Source organism: Narcine bancroftii, chromosome 11 (genome assembly GCF_036971445.1).
Source record: "Narcine bancroftii isolate sNarBan1 chromosome 11, sNarBan1.hap1, whole genome shotgun sequence".
NCBI classification, from domain to species: Eukaryota; Metazoa; Chordata; class Chondrichthyes; order Torpediniformes; family Narcinidae; genus Narcine; species Narcine bancroftii.
The window spans coordinates 81247446-81271359 of NC_091479.1; the positions used below are offsets into that span (position 1 = coordinate 81247446).

General features: G+C 40.1%; 1 protein-coding gene across 2 annotated transcripts in view; it reads right to left on the reverse strand.

Moving 5' to 3' along the window:
- LOC138746019 (protein mono-ADP-ribosyltransferase PARP12-like) overlaps nt 1-15184 on the reverse strand; it is a 32195-nt gene extending 17011 nt beyond the window's left edge. For both annotated transcript variants that reach the window (XM_069903698.1, XM_069903699.1), the window contains exons 1-5: nt 14827-15184; nt 10980-11115; nt 4319-4583; nt 2482-2583; nt 816-939 (exon numbers count right to left, since the gene is read on the reverse strand). In XM_069903698.1, coding sequence (XP_069759799.1) covers nt 816-939; nt 2482-2583; nt 4319-4583; nt 10980-11115; nt 14827-15164 — 965 coding nt within the window. In that variant the 5' untranslated portion in view covers nt 15165-15184. The remainder of the gene's footprint in view (nt 1-815; nt 940-2481; nt 2584-4318; nt 4584-10979; nt 11116-14826) is intronic.
- Nucleotides 15185-23914: the final 8730 nt, after the last annotated feature.

The window sequence follows — 23914 nt, forward strand, 5'->3', positions numbered from 1 at the left end:
ATCGGGCAATTTGCCCACTTAGCGCCCCAGTTATGCAGCAGTTAGAAAGCGTCTGATCCAGTCAACCCTGTCGGAATGAAACCGAGTCCCCGACCTACCTCAGAGATAGTCAGGGAACCCAGTTAAACTTACCTAGGTCACATCCACGGGCGATTTGAACAGGAAAATGGCTGAGCTGCTTATTCCGGTGACATCAGCGCTTGCGTGCATGCGTCACTAAGTAGCCAGCATCTGAATGTTCGGCAGTACTTCTGGTGAGTGTGTGACGTGTCATTGTGGGGCTGGATCCCCCTTAAATCACCTTTGCCCCAGTTATCGCAGCCGGGTCCCAGGAAGGCTACCCCAGGTGCTGCAATTTAAAAGGGGCTATTGCCTTTGACAAGGAAATACTCCAGTTGATTCAATAAATTGAGGTATAAATAGAAAATATAGTATTGCTAGTGAATTATTTAATGATTTAAGCCTGTTCAAGTAATTTTCAGAACAGTTTGGGTTTTACATTATTCTAGAAATTAAAGTAGGTCACAAAAACCGCAAAGAAAGAAGTACACAATTAAATGAGATTACAGAGCACAATTAATTCCATTTTTAAATCACAGGGGATACACTCATTATAATTACACAATCAACAAGATACCTGGTTGTATGCTTTTATTGTTTATTCGTTTTTTCTTTCATTCTTATTTTAAGTTATGGGGGTGGGGGAAAGGAGATCTCACCGTGTATATTTTAACAATAAACACTGGTACGTATTGTTGTTGATGTGGTTTCACGGTGCAGTAATAAACAAAAAATTATGAAAAAAAACAAGATACCTGGTGATATTGTTTGGGTCACAGAAATCCATTTCAATCTCTTCCATGTTTGGCAAATCCTGCCACGTTTTCTTGCATATCTGCCACCTGTAGGGAAGGCTGAAGTGAACTCGGATGCACTTTTCTATAAAAGCATAAGGATGAAATTACGTTACTCTTTATACTGGAATCATTCCATCTTCTTGAACGATCGCTTTAATCCATTGGTGTTAAGTAACAAATAGCTAGACATTGTGATCAAGAGCCAATAAAAGCAGATTGAATTTATGTGGAAGCAGATGAATTTCCATGACAAAATCTGAGCTTCCATCGCAAAACTCAGACAATGAATGCCCAACTTCACTTTGCACAGCAATAGAACAGCTGAAGATGATATGGTTCAAATTACAGTTCAACTCCGATTATCTGAAATTGGATTCTCCGAAATCCTCATTTATCTGAAATTTTTTCGGAGCCGAATGTCAGGCTCCCAACAGCAGCGGACCTTTGGCTCCCGGCGACAGTGGGGACCTCAAGTTCCCAGGCAGGAGCAGAACCCTTATGCTCCCAGCATGAGCTGGGCCTCAGTGGTGAGAATTAAACATTATTTTAATGCTGTTACAAGTGATTTTCTGTTGCCACTGGGCTGTTCTTAAAAAAGGACCGGTTCTCTTCAAAAAACCATTTATCTGAAATGGGCCCGGTTAGTGCCGACTATTTCAGATAATTGGAGTTTTACTGCATGTGATGTGGGTGCAAAGTTTATAGATACAGTATGATTGGAGAGTGATATGGTGGTAGCTTGCAAGATGAAAGGCTAAGTAATAGATTCTAATGGTCAGAATTGCTGTTCAGTTGACAAGAAGTGTGGGTGTGTAGAGTACTGTTCAAGGAAATGCTGCATTTGGAGAATATGCCCTTTGAAATTATTCTTATTGATCATGTTTTTTTTAAAAAGTAAACCCAATGAACCACTTACAGCATGCATGCTTTGTAATGCTATGTTAAGTTCATCCAAGTGTTTATACAGCTAACATTATAAACCCAAGGCAGCTAGATTCATAAAAAAATATATTGTTCATGTTGTAGAACAAATTTCCCACCAATGCTTAATATGCAAATAACTGAATTAATCAGTTACATTATAATTTTGTTTGATATTTCCTTGAAACCAGAAATAAAAACAGAGCAATCAAGTTTTTGATTCCGTTCTCAAACAGAATCACAGATGATGTGGATTTCCAAAAGTAGCATTTCCGGTAGCATCCACGTGTTGCTTAATGAGGGGAACAAATCTTCAGCTTCAGCTTGTTGTCTCTTTGAAGACAGTACTGTCTCATTTACCTTAACACTCCACCTTCTTATGAACTGTTTGAGGAACTCTGAGTCAGGCAGGATCCACGGGTAGAAATGATCAGCCAACGTTTTGAGTCAGGATCCCTTAACTTGTAGTTGCATTCCAGATAACGGGTCCTGATCTGAAATGTTCACTAATAATTTCAACCCATGGATGCTGTCTGACCTGCAGTTCTTTGTTTATTCAAGATGCCTGCAGGTGCAACTTCAGTGCTTTATATACATACATATACATACAAAGTAATAGATAAAAAAATCTTAATTGTGTAGTTAAACCCTGGTATAGAAGGAGAAAATATCGCTAAAATACTCAACCTGCTTTTACAAGTACCTTTGAAGCTGCAGTTTTTTCGGACGAAATACAGACAGATCTCCTCATTGCTTGTATTATCTTTGGTTCTCATGGAATCAAAAGCAGTAGCAGCCTCCTTTCCTACAAAAACCAGAAGTGTTGAAACTCTCATACTTCCTGTTAAAGAGGTAACCATCTTGGAGAAGAACTCTTTGCTCAACTAAAATGAAACTTGTGCAAATAAAAAAATCCAAAGTGAACCATAGATTCTTCCAGTTGCTCAATATAGCACGTTTTGAAATCTTTCAAAATGGATAATTCACACAGGAAGGTCATCAGATGCTTGACTCTCAACTGTGTGCTGAATTAATCAGTTACATTATAAAACCATGAATCAATATCAAATGCCAATAGCTGGAAATTAAATGAGATGGCAGAGAAAAGAGAAAGATGGCGAACAAACAAGACTGCAGGTGAGCAAGTGAAACAAATACAGTAAAATCCCCAGTATCCAGCACCTATGGAGATTGGTAAATGTCAGATAAGAGAGTTTGCCAGTTGCTTGAGATTGTATGTAGCTTGACTGGCGAACTAACTGCGAGGGGGCGTCATTTCAAACTTTCCGATTTCTTACCTATTTATTTTATGCGATTTTTTTTGCCGGTTACTTGAATTCTGGATAACAAAGACTTTACAGTAATTAAGAAATCTTTACGTTCATTATAAAATGCAAGCCAAAAGGAATTAACCAAACAAATTTTCATAACAAATCAAATGAGTAATAACAATCAGACACAGGGATGGATCCTTGCTTTCCACTGCTCAGGGCCTGCTTGCCTTGTATCGTAGCTCGGCAGTGGTGCAAGAAGGAGACTGTATAGCTAGCAGGAGCAGTACTGCAGTTTCATCCTGGTGGTGGTATAACACAATGACAGTGGAGTGGTTGATACTTCGCTGCAGATAGATTTACAATTACTGTGATTGATTAATGAGTCCAGGAAAATTCCTAAAATACAGCACTTTGGAAGCTGCTTGTAAATGACTTACTGGACTTTGAACTTCAGTATATCCTGTTTTTAATGTTTGCAAAGCAATATGGAACAGTATAATAAAGCACTCCACTCAATTACAAAAAAAATTAAAACCAACGGTAGATACTGGGAATTTGAAATAGAAAATGCTGGAGCAAATCAGACAGCATTTACAGAAAGAGAACCAGAGACACACTAGAGACTGCAGGTGGTGGAATCTGAAGCCAAACACAATCTGCTGGAGGAACTCAGCAGGTTGAACAGCATCAGTGGGAGAAAAAGAATGGTCAACTACGTGAGCTGAAACTCTTCATCAGGACCAAAATTCAGAAGCCAGTGAAATCAGGACAGGGCGGGAGAGACTAGGCCAGGGCCCCATATGGAATTGGTGAACAAGGCAGAGATGAAACATGATGGACAGAGGCAGTAGATTGGCAGACAGAGGGAGATGGGGAGAGAGGGGGGTGGGGAAGAGGCAGGAAAAACAAAGGGGTCAGATGGATGAGGTGAATCATTCAGGGTCAGCAGAGCCTGAGAAACAGAGTCAACATTTCAAGCCCAAGACCCTTCAGAATTCATTTTCACTTTCCACTGATGCTCTCTGACCTGGTGAGTCATTTCAAGTTTTAATTCAATCTTGTCAATGTGCTGCCTTCTGCACTTTCACAATCACTAACAAGGACGCTGAGAATAAATGTAAACTTCAGAACTGCTATCTTAAGCATGCACGTTGACTTGTGATAAAATTTACACGCTAAGGCCTGCAGGACAGCTAGGAAGTGCAGAAGTGTAATTCAATGTGCATGCAAAAATAAATTAGAAATATCTTCTGACCATATGCTTACCAGCAGAGCTGTGAAATTGTTTAAGGTAGTTCCTGTTCTGATATATCTTCAGCAGGTTTTGGATCACATTCTCATCCAAACGCAATTTCTTGAGTAGGGCACTTACGTCATCACCGTAGAAACTGTGAGAGCGACGGCACTCAGCCCCAAACTTACAATTTCCAGATATATAATGAGAGCAAATGTGCATCTTATTGCAGGTCTCTTGACGGGAACATATTCCATGTCGACGGTTCTCATTTCCCTTATTGTAATGCAGGCAGATCTGGAACGTTTTCAAATACAAAATTAAAATTGAACTGAACTGAGGTTACAGGAAAATAATATGTTAGAAGTCCAAAAATCTGAATGCCACAAATCCAAACTTCTCAAAAGCTCTCAACCTTTTAAAATGTAGTGGGATTTTGTGTGCATGGAATAAGTGCCGCAGATCCACAGTGGCGACCGTATGGAACATTACGGCAGAGAAAAAGGCCCTTCTAGTCTGTGCCGAAGTATTTTTTGGCTAAGTTCCACTGACTAGTGCACGGTCCATAGCCCTCCATACCTCTCCCATCCATGTACCTGTCCAAATTCTTCTTAGACATTAAAATCACCACTTAAGGGGGCAGCTCATTCCACACTTCCACCACTCTCTCATGTTCCCCCTAAACTTTTCCCCTTTCACCCTTATCCATGTCCTCTGGTTTAAACCTCATCTACCCTCAGTGAGAAAAAGCATACCGACATTTATTTTGTCTATACTCCTCATAATTTTAAAAACCTATCAAATCACCACTCATTCTTCTATGCTCTAGGGAAAAACGTCCTAACCTGAAATCTGGGCAATATCTGAGTAAATCTTTAAATTTTATTGATATCTTTTCAGTAGTTAGGTGACCAAAACTGTACACAATATGCCAAATTTGGCCTCACCAATGCTTGTACAACTTTGCTATAACATCCCAACTCCTATATTCAATACTTTAATTTATGAAGGCCAATATGCCAAAAGCTCTCTATGCACCTGTGATGCTACTTTCATGAAATTATGTATCTGTATTCCCAGATCACTCTGTTCTACTGCATTCCTCAGTGCCTTACCATTTACTGTGTACGTGCTTTCTTGGCTTGTCCTTCCAAAATGCAACACCTCACACTTGTTGGAATTAAATTCTATCTGCCATTTTTCCAGATGGTCTCGATCCCTCCACAAGCTTTGAAAACCTTCTTTGCTGTTCACAATCTTAGTGTCATCTGCAAACTTGCTGATCCAATTTACCACATTATTATCCAGTTCATTGATTATAGATGTCAAACAACAATGGTCCCAGCAACAATCCCTGAGGCACACCACTAGTCACAGGCCTCCAGTCTGTGAAGCAATTATCCACCACTACTCTCTGGCTTCTTCCTTCCAGACATTCTCGAATCTAGTTCACTACTTCACCATGAACACCTAGTGTCTGAGCCTTCCTGACTAACCTCCCATGTGGGACCTTGTCCAAGCCTTACCAAAGTATATGTAGACAACATCCACAGCCTTCCCTTCATCAACTTTCCTGGTAACCTCCTCAAAAAACTCTAAGATTGGTTAAACATGCCCGACCATGCACAAAGCCATGTTGATCATCCCTAATAATTTACCTACTACTGACATCAGACTCATTGGTCTATAATATATCATACATATTTACAAACCCATAATAATGGATTCTAAAGTAGATAAATGTTGTGTGAAGAGAAAATGAATGATAAACTTGAAATAATTAGGAAACTAGAATGTGGTGTGAGGAATACTGTTCTAATGGAAACATATGACATCGGAAGGTCTAAAATTTATGATATAAAAAAGCTATTACAAAAAAAAAAGTCCATGTGAATGGTTATTAAATTTGTGCAACAAAACCCTAGCATTAGTCTTCAAGACATCCTGCATACGCACATGGTGCGGAATACTCTTATCACAAGGATATTACTAAGTTGTAAACGAGGTTCTACACGAAAGTATTTAAAGAAAGCAAAAGAAGCATCAAGCAGTACAGCAGGTGCAGTAGAAGCTGAAAATGTTCCACCCACAAGCTGTGCAGCTTTATTCCTCCTTAAATTTGTATTTTAATAATACTGTTCGAGACTGACCCATTTCCCAAGCAGTCTGGATTTTCGGACTTCTACTGTTGTGATAGTACAGATCTATCACCAATGTACATAGTGTATATAGTTACTGTATCTAGACTGTGCTTACAGCGATTGGCTGAGAGCTAAGCCACACCTATTGTCTGGGCCTTAAAGGGTTGTGTCCCTAGCCAGGTCGGATCATTCCGGAATGGTCAGCCACCTGTGAAGAGCTCCTGTCTTTTGCTAATAAAAGCCTTGGTTTGGATCAACAAGTCTTTGATTCTTTCAACGAGCTCTACAACTGTATGCTGTTCTCAGACTGTTTTTGCCATTTTCCTCAATTGAAGGAAGTTGCTTTAGAGGCAGGGCAGACTGCTACAGGTGGAGCTGATGTCTCTCACCTCCAGTGACACAAGTTCAATCCCAAAGCTGTGTGGAGCATGCACGCACTTCTTCTGCATGCTTTGGTTCCCCGCACATGGTCCAAAGATGAACAGTTTGGTAGGATTAGTCTCTGTAAAATTGTTTCTAGTCTGTAGATAAATATTAGAATGTGGGAGCAAATTATGAGAATTTTAGAGTTACAGTGAAAGTGAGTCGGGAACAGAATTGCTTCACCTGAGTCAACAGGCTGAAATGGATACCTCCGATGTTGTAAAGAAATGGGAAAATGGAAATGAAATGCTTTGTAATCAGGCTTCTTACACATTTTGTGACATAGGAACAGATGAATGGGAAATCTGGGATGAACTCTACCTGGTGATCACAAAAAGATCCCAGGATTAACACTTTGAATGAAGTTAGATGTTATCAGCCAGGTGGGGGTAATAATCACAATTATCTCAATTTTCCCGCTGGAAAAAGATGCTTGATGGTTATGCTATAACTGGAATGGAATATGCACTCTGCAGTTTCAGATGAAAAAAAATTGTCCCTGATAATTTCCCCTCAGTAGACTTGAGATAAAATAAATAGCATTAATAATTTTATTACCAATTAGACGATCTCTGTATTAGTATTAATAGTATAAATCTTGGTTATTAAACCAGTTCATTTGGATTTTGCACTGCCTTCTGTGAGTCTATATTCATCAAACACATTTTAATTAAAATCTTTGTACCTCTTACTGAAAGCTGGAAGGAAAAAGAAGCAGAGAATGAAAGTGATAGATGGATTCACACCATGATTAGAAACAGGGGAGGCAGCAACTGTGATGGATGGAGAGACATGATCTCCCACACCAAACAGCAAGGCGCCTGAACTAACCTCTTATATAGAAACTCTATTTAGAAAGTAGATCAGATTGAAATTAAGCAGTTCTGCCATGAACATTTATTTGTTAACTCCTATTGAAATTGTATGAGCTATCAAAATCCTTTCCAAATGCCTCAAAATATCATCGACGTTCATTGGCATTAAAAATCCATTGAAATACATTAAGATACAAAATATTTAACAGGGATAGATTATTAATAAAACATTTTTTTAATGTTAGTTATTCAAAGAACATTAATAGTAATAAAATAAAGAAAACATTTTATTTCACTCACATTGTCCATTGAGGAAAGTAGCCCTTTCAAAATAATGAAAAGCCAGACAAGGCTGGCCTAAAACTGAAGGGAAAAGTCCAAGCCCATCAGCTTCAGTTGCAATGGTTCAGATGTGGAAGACGTGAATGTACCAACTTCTGCCCTGCAACCACCTGGCAGTTTTCAATAAAACTGCTAGCTTTCCATCAGTGTGAATTTTATGTCCGTCCTACACTTTATCAACCTAGCCTTTTCCATAGTCATTATTTGGGCACAATACATTCAGTCTCTTCGTCCAGGTCATTAACATGGATTGCATGTGGCTGATGTCCATTGGCTGATCCCTGCGGAATCTCACGAAGCTTGCTGCCCTGAAAATAGCCCATTTCTCCTGACTCTATTTTCTGTTAGTTAGCCAATCCTTTAACTGTGGCAATGTATTATGCCAATGTCATGAGCACTTACCTTGTGCGGTAACCTTCTATGTGACAACATAACAAATGTCTCTTTAAAATTCAAATGCGCTTCATCTACAAGGTCTCCTTTATCCAGCCTGCTTGTTATATATCAAATTAAATTTGTCAAGTACAGTAAAATACCTGTTATCCAGAATTCAAGCAACCAGCAATCAATCAATCAATCAATCAATAAATAGAATTGAAAAAATACGCAAGTTTAGAATTGTAAAAGTAAATGTTCTCTGAAGAAACATAAACCTTTGGTGAAGTTTGGAGTAAATATTCAGCCATTGGAGGGCCTTGGTCAGGCTTTGTTTGTGGCATCTGCTTGAATAAAGTTGTGTGAAACAGCGATGGTGTCACCCAGGATGACGAGCTGGTTGATGCTGCTCATCATTGGGCTGATTCTCTTAAAGTGTCTCCTTGTTCCTGCTTAGTAAGAATTACAGAGGTCAGAGGTTTTATCTGTAAACTTGGGGAAGGGGAAGTTAATTATCGACAATATCATTGCTCGTTTTCTGGGCAGCTCTGTGGATGGGAAGGGACCTGCAGATGCAGCGATGGTTAAATGGTTTCAAAGAATTTGTCTGAAAATAAAGTAAAATGCTTGAAGGTTTATATTTTCATGCAAGTGAAGTTTGTTCGATTTTTTTGGTCTTTTAAACAGTTTATTCTTAATGCAGGTGTAAGAGAAAGTCTCGAGTAACCAGAAAATACACTTTTCCAGCATCGACCAGTTCCCCCATAGGTGCCGGATACCTGAAATTTTATTGGAATATTTATTTTTCTTGAAATCGCATTGATGGCTCAGTTGAGTCAGGATTTCTGAATGTTCTGCTATTACTTCCTTGGTAAAAGATTCCAGCATTTTCCCCATTGACAAACATTAAGTAAACAGGCCTATAGTTTCCTCCTTTTTCCTTCCTTTGTGTATAAAATTTGCCCCTTTTAATATTTAATCCTGGCTCAGCATAGCAACAGAATCTATTCCAAATATTGCTAGTAGATGTGGAATTTGATTAGGATACCAATTAGACCAATGGGGTTACCAATGAAATTCTAAAATATCAATCAGACCATTTACAAAGATATGGGTCTGAGGCAGGCAATGAAATACGACTCCAGTTCCATGGTAATTTCATGAGATAGCTGTGGGCGGGGACTCTAATTAGAACAGACGTTGGTTCAGAGACACAAATGTGGTCATTTTGCTTTAAATATGCAATAGTAGCAATATTAAAAAAAAGGAAAACAATCATTGCTTGATGTTTCCTCATTGACAACAAAAACTGATCAGAAGACAGATGCTATATAAGTACTCCCCAACTTGTGACCCATGCGATTTGCATCCATTTGCACATACGATCAAATTTTTAAATAGATACAAGAAAAAAAATAAAAATTAATGCCAACTAACAACATTTTGGCTCTTACATGCCCTGTATCCCTGTTATAGTTTGTCAAATGCAACGTTTGATTAAAGAGTTTGCTTTAAGACTTCGGTATTCTATGCACTGGCAAAATTCCAATTTACGTTCATTTCGTGATATGACTGATCCTTCGGTCCCAATTACGGTCGCAAGTCGGGGAGTACCTGCACTCTCAAAGTTTGCTAAGTGTCTCAAGCAATGCTTCAGTCACAATATACAGCTGAGCAATCTGGCAACTTCACTCAAATAATAGGACTTGGCATGATTCTGACTTGCTGAGAGTAAAGGTTGGTAGTGGAATTATCTCAAATCAAGTTTCTTAATAGTCTGGTTTTAGAAAAGATGTAATTCTGTATTTCAGCTAAATCAGCTTCTTGACCATATCAGAGGTTTGGAACTGTAAGATCAGGATTATCAATGGAACAGACAGAAGATGGATGCAAAGGCTGCAGGAGTGCAGGAGGCACAGACACCCAGCATCTCTGAAGGGGCTCACTGAGTGAGGCCTCTTTGTGTGCCTTTGTAGCAAGCAAATGTTAATGAATTTTGGGTATTTATCACATGCTGAATTTTTACAACTTATAAAATTCAAGTCTGTTGTGTCAATGCCCACTGACATTTTTCCATATTTTGATGACTGGCTCAAGCCCAAAACATCGGTTATGTATTTTTATCTTTGCCTAAACAAAGGACACTCTTTGACCGACTGAGTTTCTCCAGCATTGTGTTTTTACTTCAACCAGGGTCTCTACAGAATTTCGTGCTTTACTTCATAAGATTAATAAGATTATTAATTTTCTAACTTTTCCCTGTAGCCCTCCTTCTTACAAAGATACAAAAATAAGTGAAAATATGCATCATACAAATACATTTTCCATTCACATTTAGTAAATGGAATTTTTAGAAATTTTTAGAGGTGTTATTGTCCAATTATCAGGTGCAGAAAGCAGTAATCTTTGAATCTAACCTCTGATGGAGGTAAGCACTTAAACATCATTTAACTAGTGAATCGACAAACATCTGAAAAGCTACAGCATAGACTGCATCAATTGGAAGAAGTGATTAGTATAGATAGGCACTTGATGGCTAGCAGTAACAAGATGGGCTGCAATGCCTATTTTTAGGCTCTAGGATTCTAGGTCTTTACCTCAGGTAAAAGGGACAAGTCATTCTGAAGCAGAAGTACACGTAGCTCATTCACATTCAGTTCCTGCAGGGAATTGAGACTGATGACGTTCCAGTTGTGAAAGTCATGGATATCATGGGAATATTTGCAGGTATTGCTGAAAGAAAATAAGAAACAATTAACTCAGAGATTAAAAACTCAAACTAGACTTTTCCATCCTTTCCTTACCAAGAGACCCACAACCTAATTTTCCTTTCTGGTGGGAAGCTTGCTTGAACCAAATATGAAATTCAGATGAGAGATGATTGATGAGAGAACTGAGAAGACAGCCATCTTGCTTCTATGCATGCACGACCATGTTTTGGTAACTGAAAGCAGGTGGCCAATTATTCTTAGACACTGATATGTGAGGCATCAGATGCTGGGTACAAATGGAAATCAGTGGCAATACAGTTTTAGGTCAGTTGAACTAACACAATGTGTCAGTATTTTTAATGTTTCTCCAACTTTCTACACGATACAGGAAATTTTAAATCATCTTTGTGTTTAGCTTGAAATTGACCATCATAATCACCATTTGTTTTCAAGAAGGAAAACCTTTGTTTTGTTGTCCAGTGCTATTATTTGTTTTATTTAGTGGTCAAATATAAAACAAAAATGCTTTAATGTGGAATTTGCTGAATCTAAGTAAATAATGTAATGCCTGAAAGTTTAAGAGTCCATTGGGTGGGGGGGGGGGGGGGGGGGAAGAGAGAGAGAGAGAGAGAGAGAGAGAGAGAGAGAGAGAGAGAGAGAGAGAGAGAGAGAGAGAGAGAGAGAGAGAGAAAGAAAACAACTGTCATTGCAGGATAATCATTTACATTTTTTTTGAGACAATTCTCATGAACATTCTCCTTCCAGGTTCTACCACCTATCGACACAGACATATTTGGATGCTGGAAGAAATCATAGCTTTTGTTTCCAGACTTCTCACAGTACCAGAGGTCAGGATAGAACCAAGGCTGTGGAACTGTGAGGCAGTAGCTCCACTAATGCTGTGCTGCCTTCTAAAGGGAGTGTTAAGACCACAAGATATAGGAGCAGAATTAGGCTATTTGACTCCTAGAGTCCACTCTGCCATTTGATCATGAGCTGATCCATTCTCCTACTCAGCCCCCTCCACTGCCTTATCCCCATAACCTTTGATACATTGACTATTCAGATACTTATCAATATTTACCTCAAATGCATCCAATAACCTGGCTTCCACAGCCACCCAAGGTAGCAAATTCTAGAGGTTCACCACTCTGGCTAAAGAACTTCCTCTGCATCTTGGTTTTAAATTGGTGCCCTTCAATCATGAAGTTGTGCTCTCTTGTCCTATATTTCCCCCACCATAGGAAACTACTTAGCCAGACCTACTCTGTCCAGGCCTTCCAACATTTGAATACTTCTCTGAGGTCCTCCCCCATTCTTCGGAACTCGGAGTACAGTCCAAGAGCCATCAAATGTTCTTCATATGCTAATCTCTTCATCCCAGGAATCATTCTTCTGAATCTTATCTGAACCCTTATCTGAAACCTTACTCCAAGTGAGGCCTCACCAGTGCAATCAACATCACATCCTTGCTCTTGTATCGTATTCCACCACGTGAATGCCAACATTGCATTCGCCTTCTTCACCACTGACTCAACCTGTAGCTTAACCTTTAGCGTATCCTGCATAAGGACTCCCAAATCCCTGTGCATCTCCAGATGTTGAATTTTCTCCCCATCCAAATAATGGTCTTGTAGCTGGCCGAGAGACTACGCAGTTAGACAGGCTGAATTGCCACCCCAGTTGGTCGACTCAAGATGGCGCAGATCCCCCATCATTCCCCAGGAGAAGCATGCGGTTGATGCCACGCATTTCCCAGGGGAACTCCCTGCTTCCGGATGCTGCACCGCCAGCCAGGGAATGACGCCACAACATACCGATGTTACTTCCAGAAACCAGCGCACACGTCACTGGAAGTGGGTGTTCCCCTGTGTGCGGCATGAGGAATTCAACAAATAATAAAGTCAGTTACTGGTTCACCCTCGCACCACGTGGACATCTCTTTATTCCATTGTATTGCCATAGCAGTCGCTAGAGTCTGCCCTTTTAGTCGTTCTACCAAAGTGGATAACCATACACATTCCAACATTGTACTTAATTTGCCACTTCTTTGCCCATTCTCCTAATCGAAGTCTCCCTGCAGCCTTTTCACTTTCTCTCACTAACTGTCCCTCTGGAAACTTAGCCACAAAGCCATTTATCCCTCAGGAACATCACTGATAACTGGTAGCCGACCAGAATGGGATCCCTTTATTCCTATTCTCTGTTTCCTGCTGACCAGCCAATGCTCCACCTATACTCACATCTTTTCTGCAATTCCATGGGCTATCGTCGTGTTAAGCTGCCTCATATGCAGCACTTTGTCAAAGGCCTTTTGAAAGTCCAAATAAACTGCATCGACTGCATCGTCAAACCTGCTTATGGTTTCCTCAAAAAATTACAGGTTTGTCAGGCAAGAATTTCCCTGAAGGAAACCATCCTGACTTTGGCCGATCTTGTCATGCATCTCCAGATTCTCCATAAGCTCATCCTTGAAAATCAACCCCAACAACTTCCCAACCACTGATGTTAGGCTAACAGGTCTATAATTTCCTGTCTGCTGCCTCCCTCCCTATTTAAAGAGCAGAGTGACCATTGCGTTTTTCCAGTCCTCCGGCACCGTGCTAGAATCTATTGATTCTTGGAAGATCATTACTAGTGTCTCCACAATGTCCCTTCATTCTGTCCTGCTGTTTCACATGATCATTTCTCAAATGCTGGTGGAGAAGCTGTCCTTGATGGGACTCAACTCCCCTCTCCGTAACTGGATTCTGGACTTCCTAATGGTAGCAGAACATCGAGCACCGTTACGCTGACCACTGGTGCACCTCAGGGCTGTATGCTCAGCCTGCTCCTGTTCATACTACTGGCCTACAACTGGGTTGCCACATCCAGCAGCTACAGTGTTTCATTCATTCATGGAGCAAAATACAGTTTTGATATATTAGTAGTAAATAATGTTGATTATGCTGCTTTGAATTTATAGTCCTATGTTGATGACATGATTAGAGAATATCAGGTGATTAGCCCAGCAGTCATTTGTACCCAACACAGCAAGCTTCCTGCCAGAGCAGGTAACCTGGCTTCTTGGCTTTTATTGCAGTATCCAATTAACACTGGCTTCAGACAATACAAGAAAATTTCCATCTAACACTGATAAAAACTTAACTTATAATTCAAATTCTAAAGACACAAATGCAAAGTGGAAAATACTGTATATGCCATTGTATAGAACGACTCATGTACACGATGACCCCAGAATTTCCACCCAAAATGGTATTTGAGCAATACCCTTTGTATAAGATAGCCCCAAATCTGGCACTTACTACTGACCAGTGGATGCAGTTAAAAACAAATCACAATTTTTAATAACAAACGATAATTTAAAAGGTTCAAATTTTATTTGGATATTTTAAAATAAACCACTGCTGGCTCCTGTTACAGGCTGTTTAAAGCCTGTACATAGCTGACAGCAGTCAGACCGAGCAGATGGACCCTGTGAAGGAGCGCTGAGACCGCAAATAACGAAAGGGGCAAGCATGGGATTGCATCGGAGCCATGGTAAAATTTTTCTTAAGACAATTTGTATAGGACGACCCGATTTTAAGATGACTTTTTAAAGTTTTGATTATCATCTTATTCAACGGCATATATGGTAGATAATTAAAAACCACAAATGGACCATCTGTAACTGTAAATAGTCATTTCACTTTCACATCTGTTCTCACCACTATTAACTTGTACATCAATTTACCTTTTTTCTCCAAACTTGCAATTTCCAAGTATAAAAAACCTGCAGAGATGTAGCTTCCCACAATCTGGACAATCCTTGTCTGGATAGTTTTTACACAGCCTGATGCAGGAGGCAGAAATAATTTGACTGTCGGAAGTCAGTCCAGATGTAGTAACATTGCTGTTTTCAGTTCTCGAGACAATGAGAAAAAGCTGTTGGTTTGACAATATAGAGCTAAGATTCAAGTCAGATACTGTTCTGATGTCAGACATTGCACTGCAGAGCTCCTCGTAGGACAATGACCCATTATTTGAACAGAGAACTTTGAAGATATACTTCGAGAGCTTTGAGAGAGACATTTTTTCTTGGAGAGAGAAGTACAAAATGAAAGTGAAACTATTTTAGTGACTGGGTAGCCTGACTAATTTATTTAAATGGGAGTGGTTTTGGAATGGGTGAAGGTTGATTGAGACAGAATTGTGACTATATTCATTCTGGACTCAGTTATGCAGAGGGACTTGAGAGTGCTTGAGCATGAATCACAAAAGGTTGTTTTGCAAGTGGGACACGTTATCAAGAAGGCAAATGGGGAATGTTGTCTTTCAATGACAGAGGGGTTGAATTTAAGAGCAGTGAGGTCCTGCTGCAACTTTACAGGGTTCTGACAAGTCTGCACCTGGATTATTGTGTGCAGTTCTCGTCTCCTTACTCAGATAAGAAGAAAAGAGGGTTGGTGCGAGAACACAGCCTTGCTTCACGCCATTGTTAATGGAGAAGGGTTCAGAGAGCTCATTGCTGTATCTGACCCGACCTTGTTGGTTTTCGTGCAGTTGGATAATCATGTTGAGGAACTTTGGGGGACATCCGATGCGCTCTAGTATTTGCCAAAGCCCTTTCCTGCTCACGGTGTCGAAGGCTTTGGTGAGGTCAACAAAGGTGATGTAGAGTCCTTTGTTTTGTTCTCTGCACTTTTCTTGGAGCTGTCTGAGGGCAAAGACCATGTCAGTGGTTCCTCTGTTTGCGCGAAAGCCGCACTGTGATTCTGGGAGAATATTCTCGGCGACACTAGGTATTATTCTATTTAGTAGAATCCTAGCGAAGATTTTGCCTGCAATGGAGAGCAACGTGATTCCCCTGTAGTTTGAGCAGTCTGCTGGATGGGTCACGTCTCCAGAATGGAGGACCATCGCCTTCCCAAGATCGTGTTATATGGCGAGCTCTCCACTGGCCACCGTGACAGAGGTGCACCAAAGAAAAGGTACAAGGACTGCCTAAAGAAATCTCTTGGTGCCTGCCACATTGACCACCGCCAGTGGGCTGATAACGCCTCAAACCGTGCATCTTGGCGCCTCACAGTTTGGCGGGCAGCAACCTCCTTTGAAGAAGACCGCAGAGCCCACCTCACTGACAAAAGGCAAAGGAGGAAAAACCCAACACCCAACCCCAACCAACCAATTTTCCCTTGCAACCGCTGCAATCGTGTCTGCCTGTCCTGCATCGGACTTGTCAGCCACAAACGAGCCTGCAGCTGACGTGGACTTTTTACCCCCTCCATAAATCTTCGTCCGCGAAGCCAAGCCAAAGAAAGAAGACTCAGATAAAACCCCAACGATGGCGATTGGTAGATACCGGAAAAGTATATTTTCCAGCTGCTTGAGAGTTACTTTTAAAAATCCCAACTAATGCACCTGTGTTAAGAATAAACAGTTTAATAGACAAAAAAACTAGACTGTACTTACACTGAATAAAGTTCACTTGCATGAACATATCACCCTTAAAGCATTTTGTTTCAATTGCAGTCAGGTTCTTTGAAAACATTTAACCATAACTTCACACGCAGGTTCCTTCCCCTCCACGAAGCTGCCCAAAAGATGAACAACAAAATCATAATTAACCCCCCCCCAAGTTTGCAGACAAAGCTTCTGACCGGCGTGAATCTTTCTAAGCAGGGATAAGGAGACACTTAAAAAAGCGTCAGCCCAATGAGTGGCATCAACCAGCTTGTCATCCTGGGCGACACCATCGCTGTTTCGGTTGACAGGAGTTGATGGGGTCAAAACAGGAACCGATGCTTCCGGCTCGGAGAGTGTCGGAGGAGCCTTGACTCATGACAGAGATCTGTTTGTTTTGGGGGCTTGTCCTTTGACTGTTGGTTTGAAAGCCTTTTGTGGTCTATGATAGCTGAATACTTCAACAAGACCAACTAGGGTTTGCTTTGTTCCTGATGAGAACGAATGAGTGGATGTGATGTATTTGAATTTCCAGATGGTTTTTCATGCAGTATCACGTAAGGAAAGAGTATGCAAAATTCATGCTCATGGAATTTGGGATTGGAAACTGACATTGATGGAAACTTGACTGACAGGAAACAACAGGAAAAAATGGCCCATTTTTAGGTTAGCACAAGGATTGGTAATTGGGGCTCAGCTGTTCACAATACAAATCGACAATCACTCAGGTATTCAATCATAACCAGTACTCTCCTCTTGTCCCATCACTGCCATCTCTGTGCCTAAGCAACATCAGACATAGTCAGTGGATCATCTTACCAATATCGATGGAATCCATCCCTACGAACCCATCACTTCCCCCAACCTCTTTCACTGCCTCCACTGTGAAATGACTTGACAAATGCAATTTTCTCCAGTTCAATGGATAGGAAGATTGAGTTCATTATTTGTTCCCTCCTACAAAAACAAATTCAACCTGCTTTCCAGGACATCTGTGCAAGCAAACAATGTTTCTTGGTATCCATAATTTGTTTGAAGCTATCATTATGATCACATACCTTCAGAGTCATTGTCTCCCTTTCATTGTTGCCACTTCTAATCCAAACCTGCTTTCCAAACGATGCTACTCTACCAACTCCATCTTCTTGAATATATTCATCACTTTTGGTAGCCCACATCTCCTGCAGTTTAGGGATCATGCTCCAGCCCTCAACTCCTCTGCATCCCACTCATTTCCTCCAGGGAACTTTTTAAAAAAACAAATTATTTAACTACTTTATTTAGCTAACCATTTGCATTTTGTTTAATTATAACTGTGTTTTAATAATATAAGCACTAATGTGAAAATGCCAAGGGAAAATTCTTATTCTCATTACATCTTTTCCCCTGACAAACTGCTGACCTGCTATATGAAGAAATATATATATCTATATAGGATTCTTGATGCTTCCAAAGACATGTTATAATATATTTAATGATTATTGTATTAATCTCTAAAATTCTGGAAACATTTGGCAGAATTCTTTTGTAAGCAGGAGGCCCCTTGTGTCTGATAATGTTTAGTCCAACAACAATCCAATATCACTGTGTGCTCGAAGCCTGTACTTGAGTAATACCTCCTTCACCCCACCTCCCCAAACAATGTTGGCCACTGTGCCTTCAGGTGGCTCAGCCTTAAGCGTTGGAATTCCTTCCAAATACCTTGTTTTTTTACTCTCATTTAAGATGCTTCTTGAAACTATTTGACCATATTCCCTAACCTTATAATTCACGTGGCACCCATTACATAATTTCCCATAATGCTCTTAGGATGTTTAGCCATGTTCAATGACTCAAATGAATGACTGGGAAGATGCAAGACAAATATTTAAACTTTTTTCCTCTAATTTATATCAGCTGTTTAAGATTACTGGATCTCTGTACTACGCCTATGATAAACATACTGCATGCTGAGTCTAACTAAAGGTGGAGAACAAGCTGCACTGGAAAATAATGTTTTTAAATCTCAAGCCAAGATTTAAAAAAAAATGTTTTATTTACAATTCAATGGAAGCCGATTCCAGCCATTGAGACCCGTGCCACACAATTAACCTACAGCCCAGTACGCTTTGGAGGATGGGAGGAAACCAGAGCACCCAGAGAAAACTTGTACAGATCACAGAGAGAACATACAAACTCCTTACAGACAGTGCCGGATTCAAACCTAAGTTGCTGGGATTGTAATAGCATTGCACTTACTTGGCAATTGAGAAATGACAGAGGAGAGTATGCATTTATTATTTGTACATGTACAAATTATAACATATAATGACTGTCAAAAGGAGCAAATTTATTGCCATGTTTATGTTTTCTGACACCTTCAAAAGTAGTGAGTTCACTAGTTTTGACAAGGGCTGGAAGATGTATGGTAGTATTTTCTCGATAAAGCAAAAATTTCTTCCACAAATATGGTGTGCTTCCATGAAAGCATATATTTGTCCACCTATACATATTTGGATAATGTTCAAATCCTTTAATGTTGTAGCAGAATACACCTCTTGGATCTCCTTGCCTTTTTACTGTATATTGAGTACACCGTTGAGTAGAATGGGTCTATATTCATTAGAGCGTAGAAGGTTGAGGAGGGATTTGATAGAGGTCTACAAAATTATGAGAGGAATAGATAGAGTAGATGTCAATAGACTCTTCCCCTTGAGGGTAGGAGAGATTGGAACGAGGGGTCATAAGTTAAGGGTTAGGGGACAAAATTTTAGAAGTAACATAAGAGGAAGCTTCTTCACTCAGAGAATGGTGGCTGAGTGGAATGACCTTCCGGAATAGGTGGTTGCAGCAGGGTCAATTTTGTCATTTAAGAGGAGGATGGATGAGTACATGGATGTGAGGGGGTTGGAGGGTTATGGGCAGGGAACAGGTAGGTGGAACTAGTGGAGTTTCACTTAAATCTGTGCGGACTATAAGTGCCGATATGGCCTGTTTCCGTACTGTAATTGTTATATGGTTTTATATATGTTGGCATATAAGACACAGTCCTTGAACTTTAAAAAATGTCATCCCAAAACCAAGGGTCCTCTTATGCACCAAGATGAAAATCCGAACATTAACAGTGAAGTCGCAGCACTCCCCCACGATCCATCGACTCTGTTTGACTGCTGTTGGGTCTGTACAGGCTTTAAATGGCCTGTTAAGGGAGCCAACTGTGGTTTATTTTAAAATATGCCATTAAAATGTAAACCTTTACTGGGCATTTTGCTTTTCAAATATTGTGAATTAGTTTATCAAATGTGCCCAGCTGCATCAGTCCACTGGTCAGCTGTAAGTGCCACAGTTGGGGTAGCGTTATACAGTGAGTATAACTCAAAACCTACATTTAAGATGGAAATTCAAGGGGTCATCTTATACAGGATTTGTTTTTAGACATTGCTGACCATTATGAACATTGATATGTGTCCTGCCGCCAGCTCTGAAATTCACATTCTCCAGGAAACATACAGTAAATTGGGGAACACCTGCTGGGAGGAATATAGAATTTCCCTTCAAGGGCAATGCTATTTCTTCAGAAATGTTAAAAGTTAAAGTTATATCAACTTTTAAAAAGTAATGAGAGGATGAAAGAGCAAGAAGGGAAGGACTGTGGTGGAGACAGGAAGAGATCAAATGACAAATGAGATGATAATGGAATAAGTAAAGAAAAGGATGGGTCAAAGGATACACAAGGAAGAATAGCAGAATCATTATCTGAACTTACTGAACTCTATATTGAGTTCGGAAGACTGTAACAAACCTTGAAGAATGATGAGATGCTGTTCCCCAAGCTTATCTTGATCTTAATTAGAACCGGAGAAAAGAGGTGTTAAAGTAACAGTAGGATAGAGAACCTACACGAAAATGACTGATAGCTCAGCGTCACACATTAATAACAGTGAAGCTCAGTGCTGACATTTATTCCAAACCCAATAACTCCCACAGCTTCCTAGATTACAGTGCCTCTTGTGAGGATGTTATAACTTTCTCTCAGTTACTCGGATTTCACTGGATCTGAAGACCTTCCATTCCAGGACATCTGAAATGTCCTCCTTTTTCAAGAAATGTGGTTCTTCCAATCATTTTTCAGACTTCTCTTTTCATCCTCCCTCCAAACAGATCAGAGGTAAAGTTCTCCGTTGTCCTCACCTAGCTTCTGCACTCAGAACATCATCCTTTGTCAATTTTTGGCAGATTCTATGGGATCGGGGGACCAACCCCATTATCCACTCCCATCACTTCCCATCTTCCAAAGGAACCACTTTCTCTTTGATTTCCTGGTGTGCTCATTCCTCTCTACTCACCCCTCCATGACTCCAAGCACTTTCATCTGCAATTAAGAGAATTGCAACCCTTCACCACCATCCAGGGACGTGGATAGACCTTCCAATTTATGCAAAAATTCACATGGACCTCCTCCAACCTAATCTACTGCAATTGATGCTCCCATTGTGGTTACCTCTATATAAGGAAGACCAAACATAGACTAGGCCAACAATTCAGAGAGCAACTTCACTGTTTTGCATAGACAGTCAATATGTGAAGTGTGCAGGAGGGTGGGAATCATTGGTTCTTAGTCCACAGCAACTTTGAAGACCGTAGACTGCATTGTTGGACATATTCAGAATCAGAATTTATTGTCATGAACAAGTCATGAAATTCGGTATTTTGTGTCAGCATCACAGTGCAAACATACATATTACAACCATATTATGACATTATGATTAAAAAAAATAGTGCATAAAAGTAAGGCAGTGTCTTCCATTATCAATTCTCTCATTACCAATATCTCCCTTCTAGTGAGGGGACAGTATTGGATCTCCTATTAGGGAACGAGATCGGTCAGGTGACAGAGGTTTGTGTTGGGGAACACTTTGGGTCTAGTGATCATAATACTATTGGCTTTAGGTTAATAATGGAGAAGGATAGGGCTGGGCCTAAGTTGAGATTCTTGATTGGAATAAGGCAAATTTCGATGAGATGCAAAAGGATTTAGACGGTGTGGATTTGGGATAATTTATTTTCAGGGTTGGATATAACAGCTAAGTGGAGGATATTCATAAGGGGAAATTTGGAGAGTACAGAGTCAGTATGCCCTGTGAAGATTAAAGGAAAGGTTAAAAAATATAGGGAGCCTTGGTTTTCAAAGGATATTGGAATTTGGTGTGGAGGAAGAGGGATGTGGACAACAGGTATAGACAGCGGGGAATACATGAGGTACTTGAGGAATACAAGGAGTGTAAAAAAAAGCTTAAGAAATTAGAAAGGCTAAAAGGAGATACGAGACTGCTTTGGCAGTCAAGGTAAAAATAAATCCAAAGGGTTTCTACAGGTACATTAAAAGTAAAAGAAAAGTGAGGGATAAAATTGGGCTCCTGAGGATCAGAGGGGTAGGGAATGTGAGAAGTCAAAAGAAATGGGGTTTTTTAAATAATTATTTTTCTTCCGTATTCATTAAGGAAAGGAATATTGAGCGAAGTGAAGTAAGGAAATCTGTAGTGAGGTCAATATACAGATTAATGAGGATTGACTATTTTAAAGACAATGAAGGTGGATAAATCTCTGCGTCCTGACAAGATATTCCCTAGGTCCCTGAGGGAGGTTAGTGTACAAATAGTGGGGACTCTGACAGAAATATTTAAAATGTCACAGGTCATGGGGGAGGTGCCAGAGGATTGGAGGGTAGCTCATGTTGTTCCGCTGTTTAAAAAAAGGCTCCATAAGTAAACCTGGTAATTATAGGCATGTGCGTCTGATGTTGGTGGTGGGTAAATTAATGGAAAGTGTTCTTAGAGGTGACATATACAATTATTTGGAAAGACTGATCAAGAGTAGTCAACACTGTTTTATACATGGTGGATCATGTTTAACAAATCTTAAGAGTTTTTCAAGGAGTTACTAAGAAGGTTGATATGGGGAAGGCTATGGATGTTGTCTATATGGACTTAGTAAGGCTTCTGACAAGGTTCCGCATAAGAGGTTAGTTTGGAAGGTTCAAGCATTAGGTATTAATGTTGAAATAGTGAAATAGATTCAACAATGGTTGGATGGGAGATGCCAGAGAGTAGTAGTGGAAAATTGTTTGTCAAATTAGAGGCTAGTGACAAGTGGAGTGCCTCAGGGATCGGTACTGGGTCCATTGTTGTTTTTCATATATAAATGATCTATATGATAAGGTGTTACAAAGATTGTGCTGTTGTGGACAGTGAAAAAGATTATCAAAGTTTGCAGTTGGATATTGGAGAGTTAGATAAGGGGGCTGAAAGATGGCAGATGGAGTTTAATACAGATAAATGTGAAGTGCTACATTTTGGCAAAACTAATCAGCAAAAGTCATACACGTTAAATGGTAGACAATTGAGGAGTGCAATAGAACAAAGGGATTTAGGAATTCTGGTACATAATTCCCTGAAAGTTGAGTCACATGTAGATAAGGTGGTGAAGAAAGCATTTGGTAATGTTGACCTTCATTAATCAGACTGTTGAAGACAGGAGCTGGGAAGTCATGTTGAAGTTGTACAAGGCATTGGTGAGACCAAATGTGGAATATTGTGAGCAGTTTTGGTTGCTGAATTATAGTAGGGATGCAAACAGAATAGAGAGCGCAGAGGAGATTTGCAAGAAAGTTACCTGAGTTTCAGATTTGGGTTACAGGGAAAGGTTGAGCAGGCAGGAACTTTATTCCCTGAAGACTGAGGGATGATTTGATAGACATATTTAAAATTATTAGGGGGACAGATAGAATCAATGTTGTCAGGCTTTTTCCATTGAGAGTGGGGGAGATTCAAATAAGAGGTCATGGATTGAGATTGAAGGGGAAAAAGTTTAGGGGAAACATAATTGGAAATTTCTTCACTCAGAGGATGGTGAGAGTGTGGAATGAGCTTCCGGCCGAAGTGGAAGATGTGGGTTCGATTTTAATATTTACGAAAAAGTTGGATAGGTATATGGACAAGAGAGATGCGGAGGGTTATGGGCTGGGTGCAGGTCAATGGGACTAGGTGGGAGTAGGCGTTCGGCATGGACTAGAAGGGCCAAACTGGCCTACTTCTGTGCTGTAATTGTTGTATGGTTATTTGGCAAGATGTAAAAAAGTGGCCTACATTTTATTAGGTGTCATCAGGCCCCTTTATTATTGTGAAGTGAGGTAGGTTGATGGGAGAATATTTGTTTAGAGAAATTTAATGGAAGGCATATTCTCTCCTATATTTCAGATGAACGAGTTGCCACTGACTTAGAGTTCCGCCTCTGCAAATACATAACTATTGGCTGCATACTGCAGCTCAATGTCCGAGGTTGGAGTGACCTTAGTTCGTTCTCAAGTGCAGAAACCTTCTCTCTCAACACAACAAAAATTG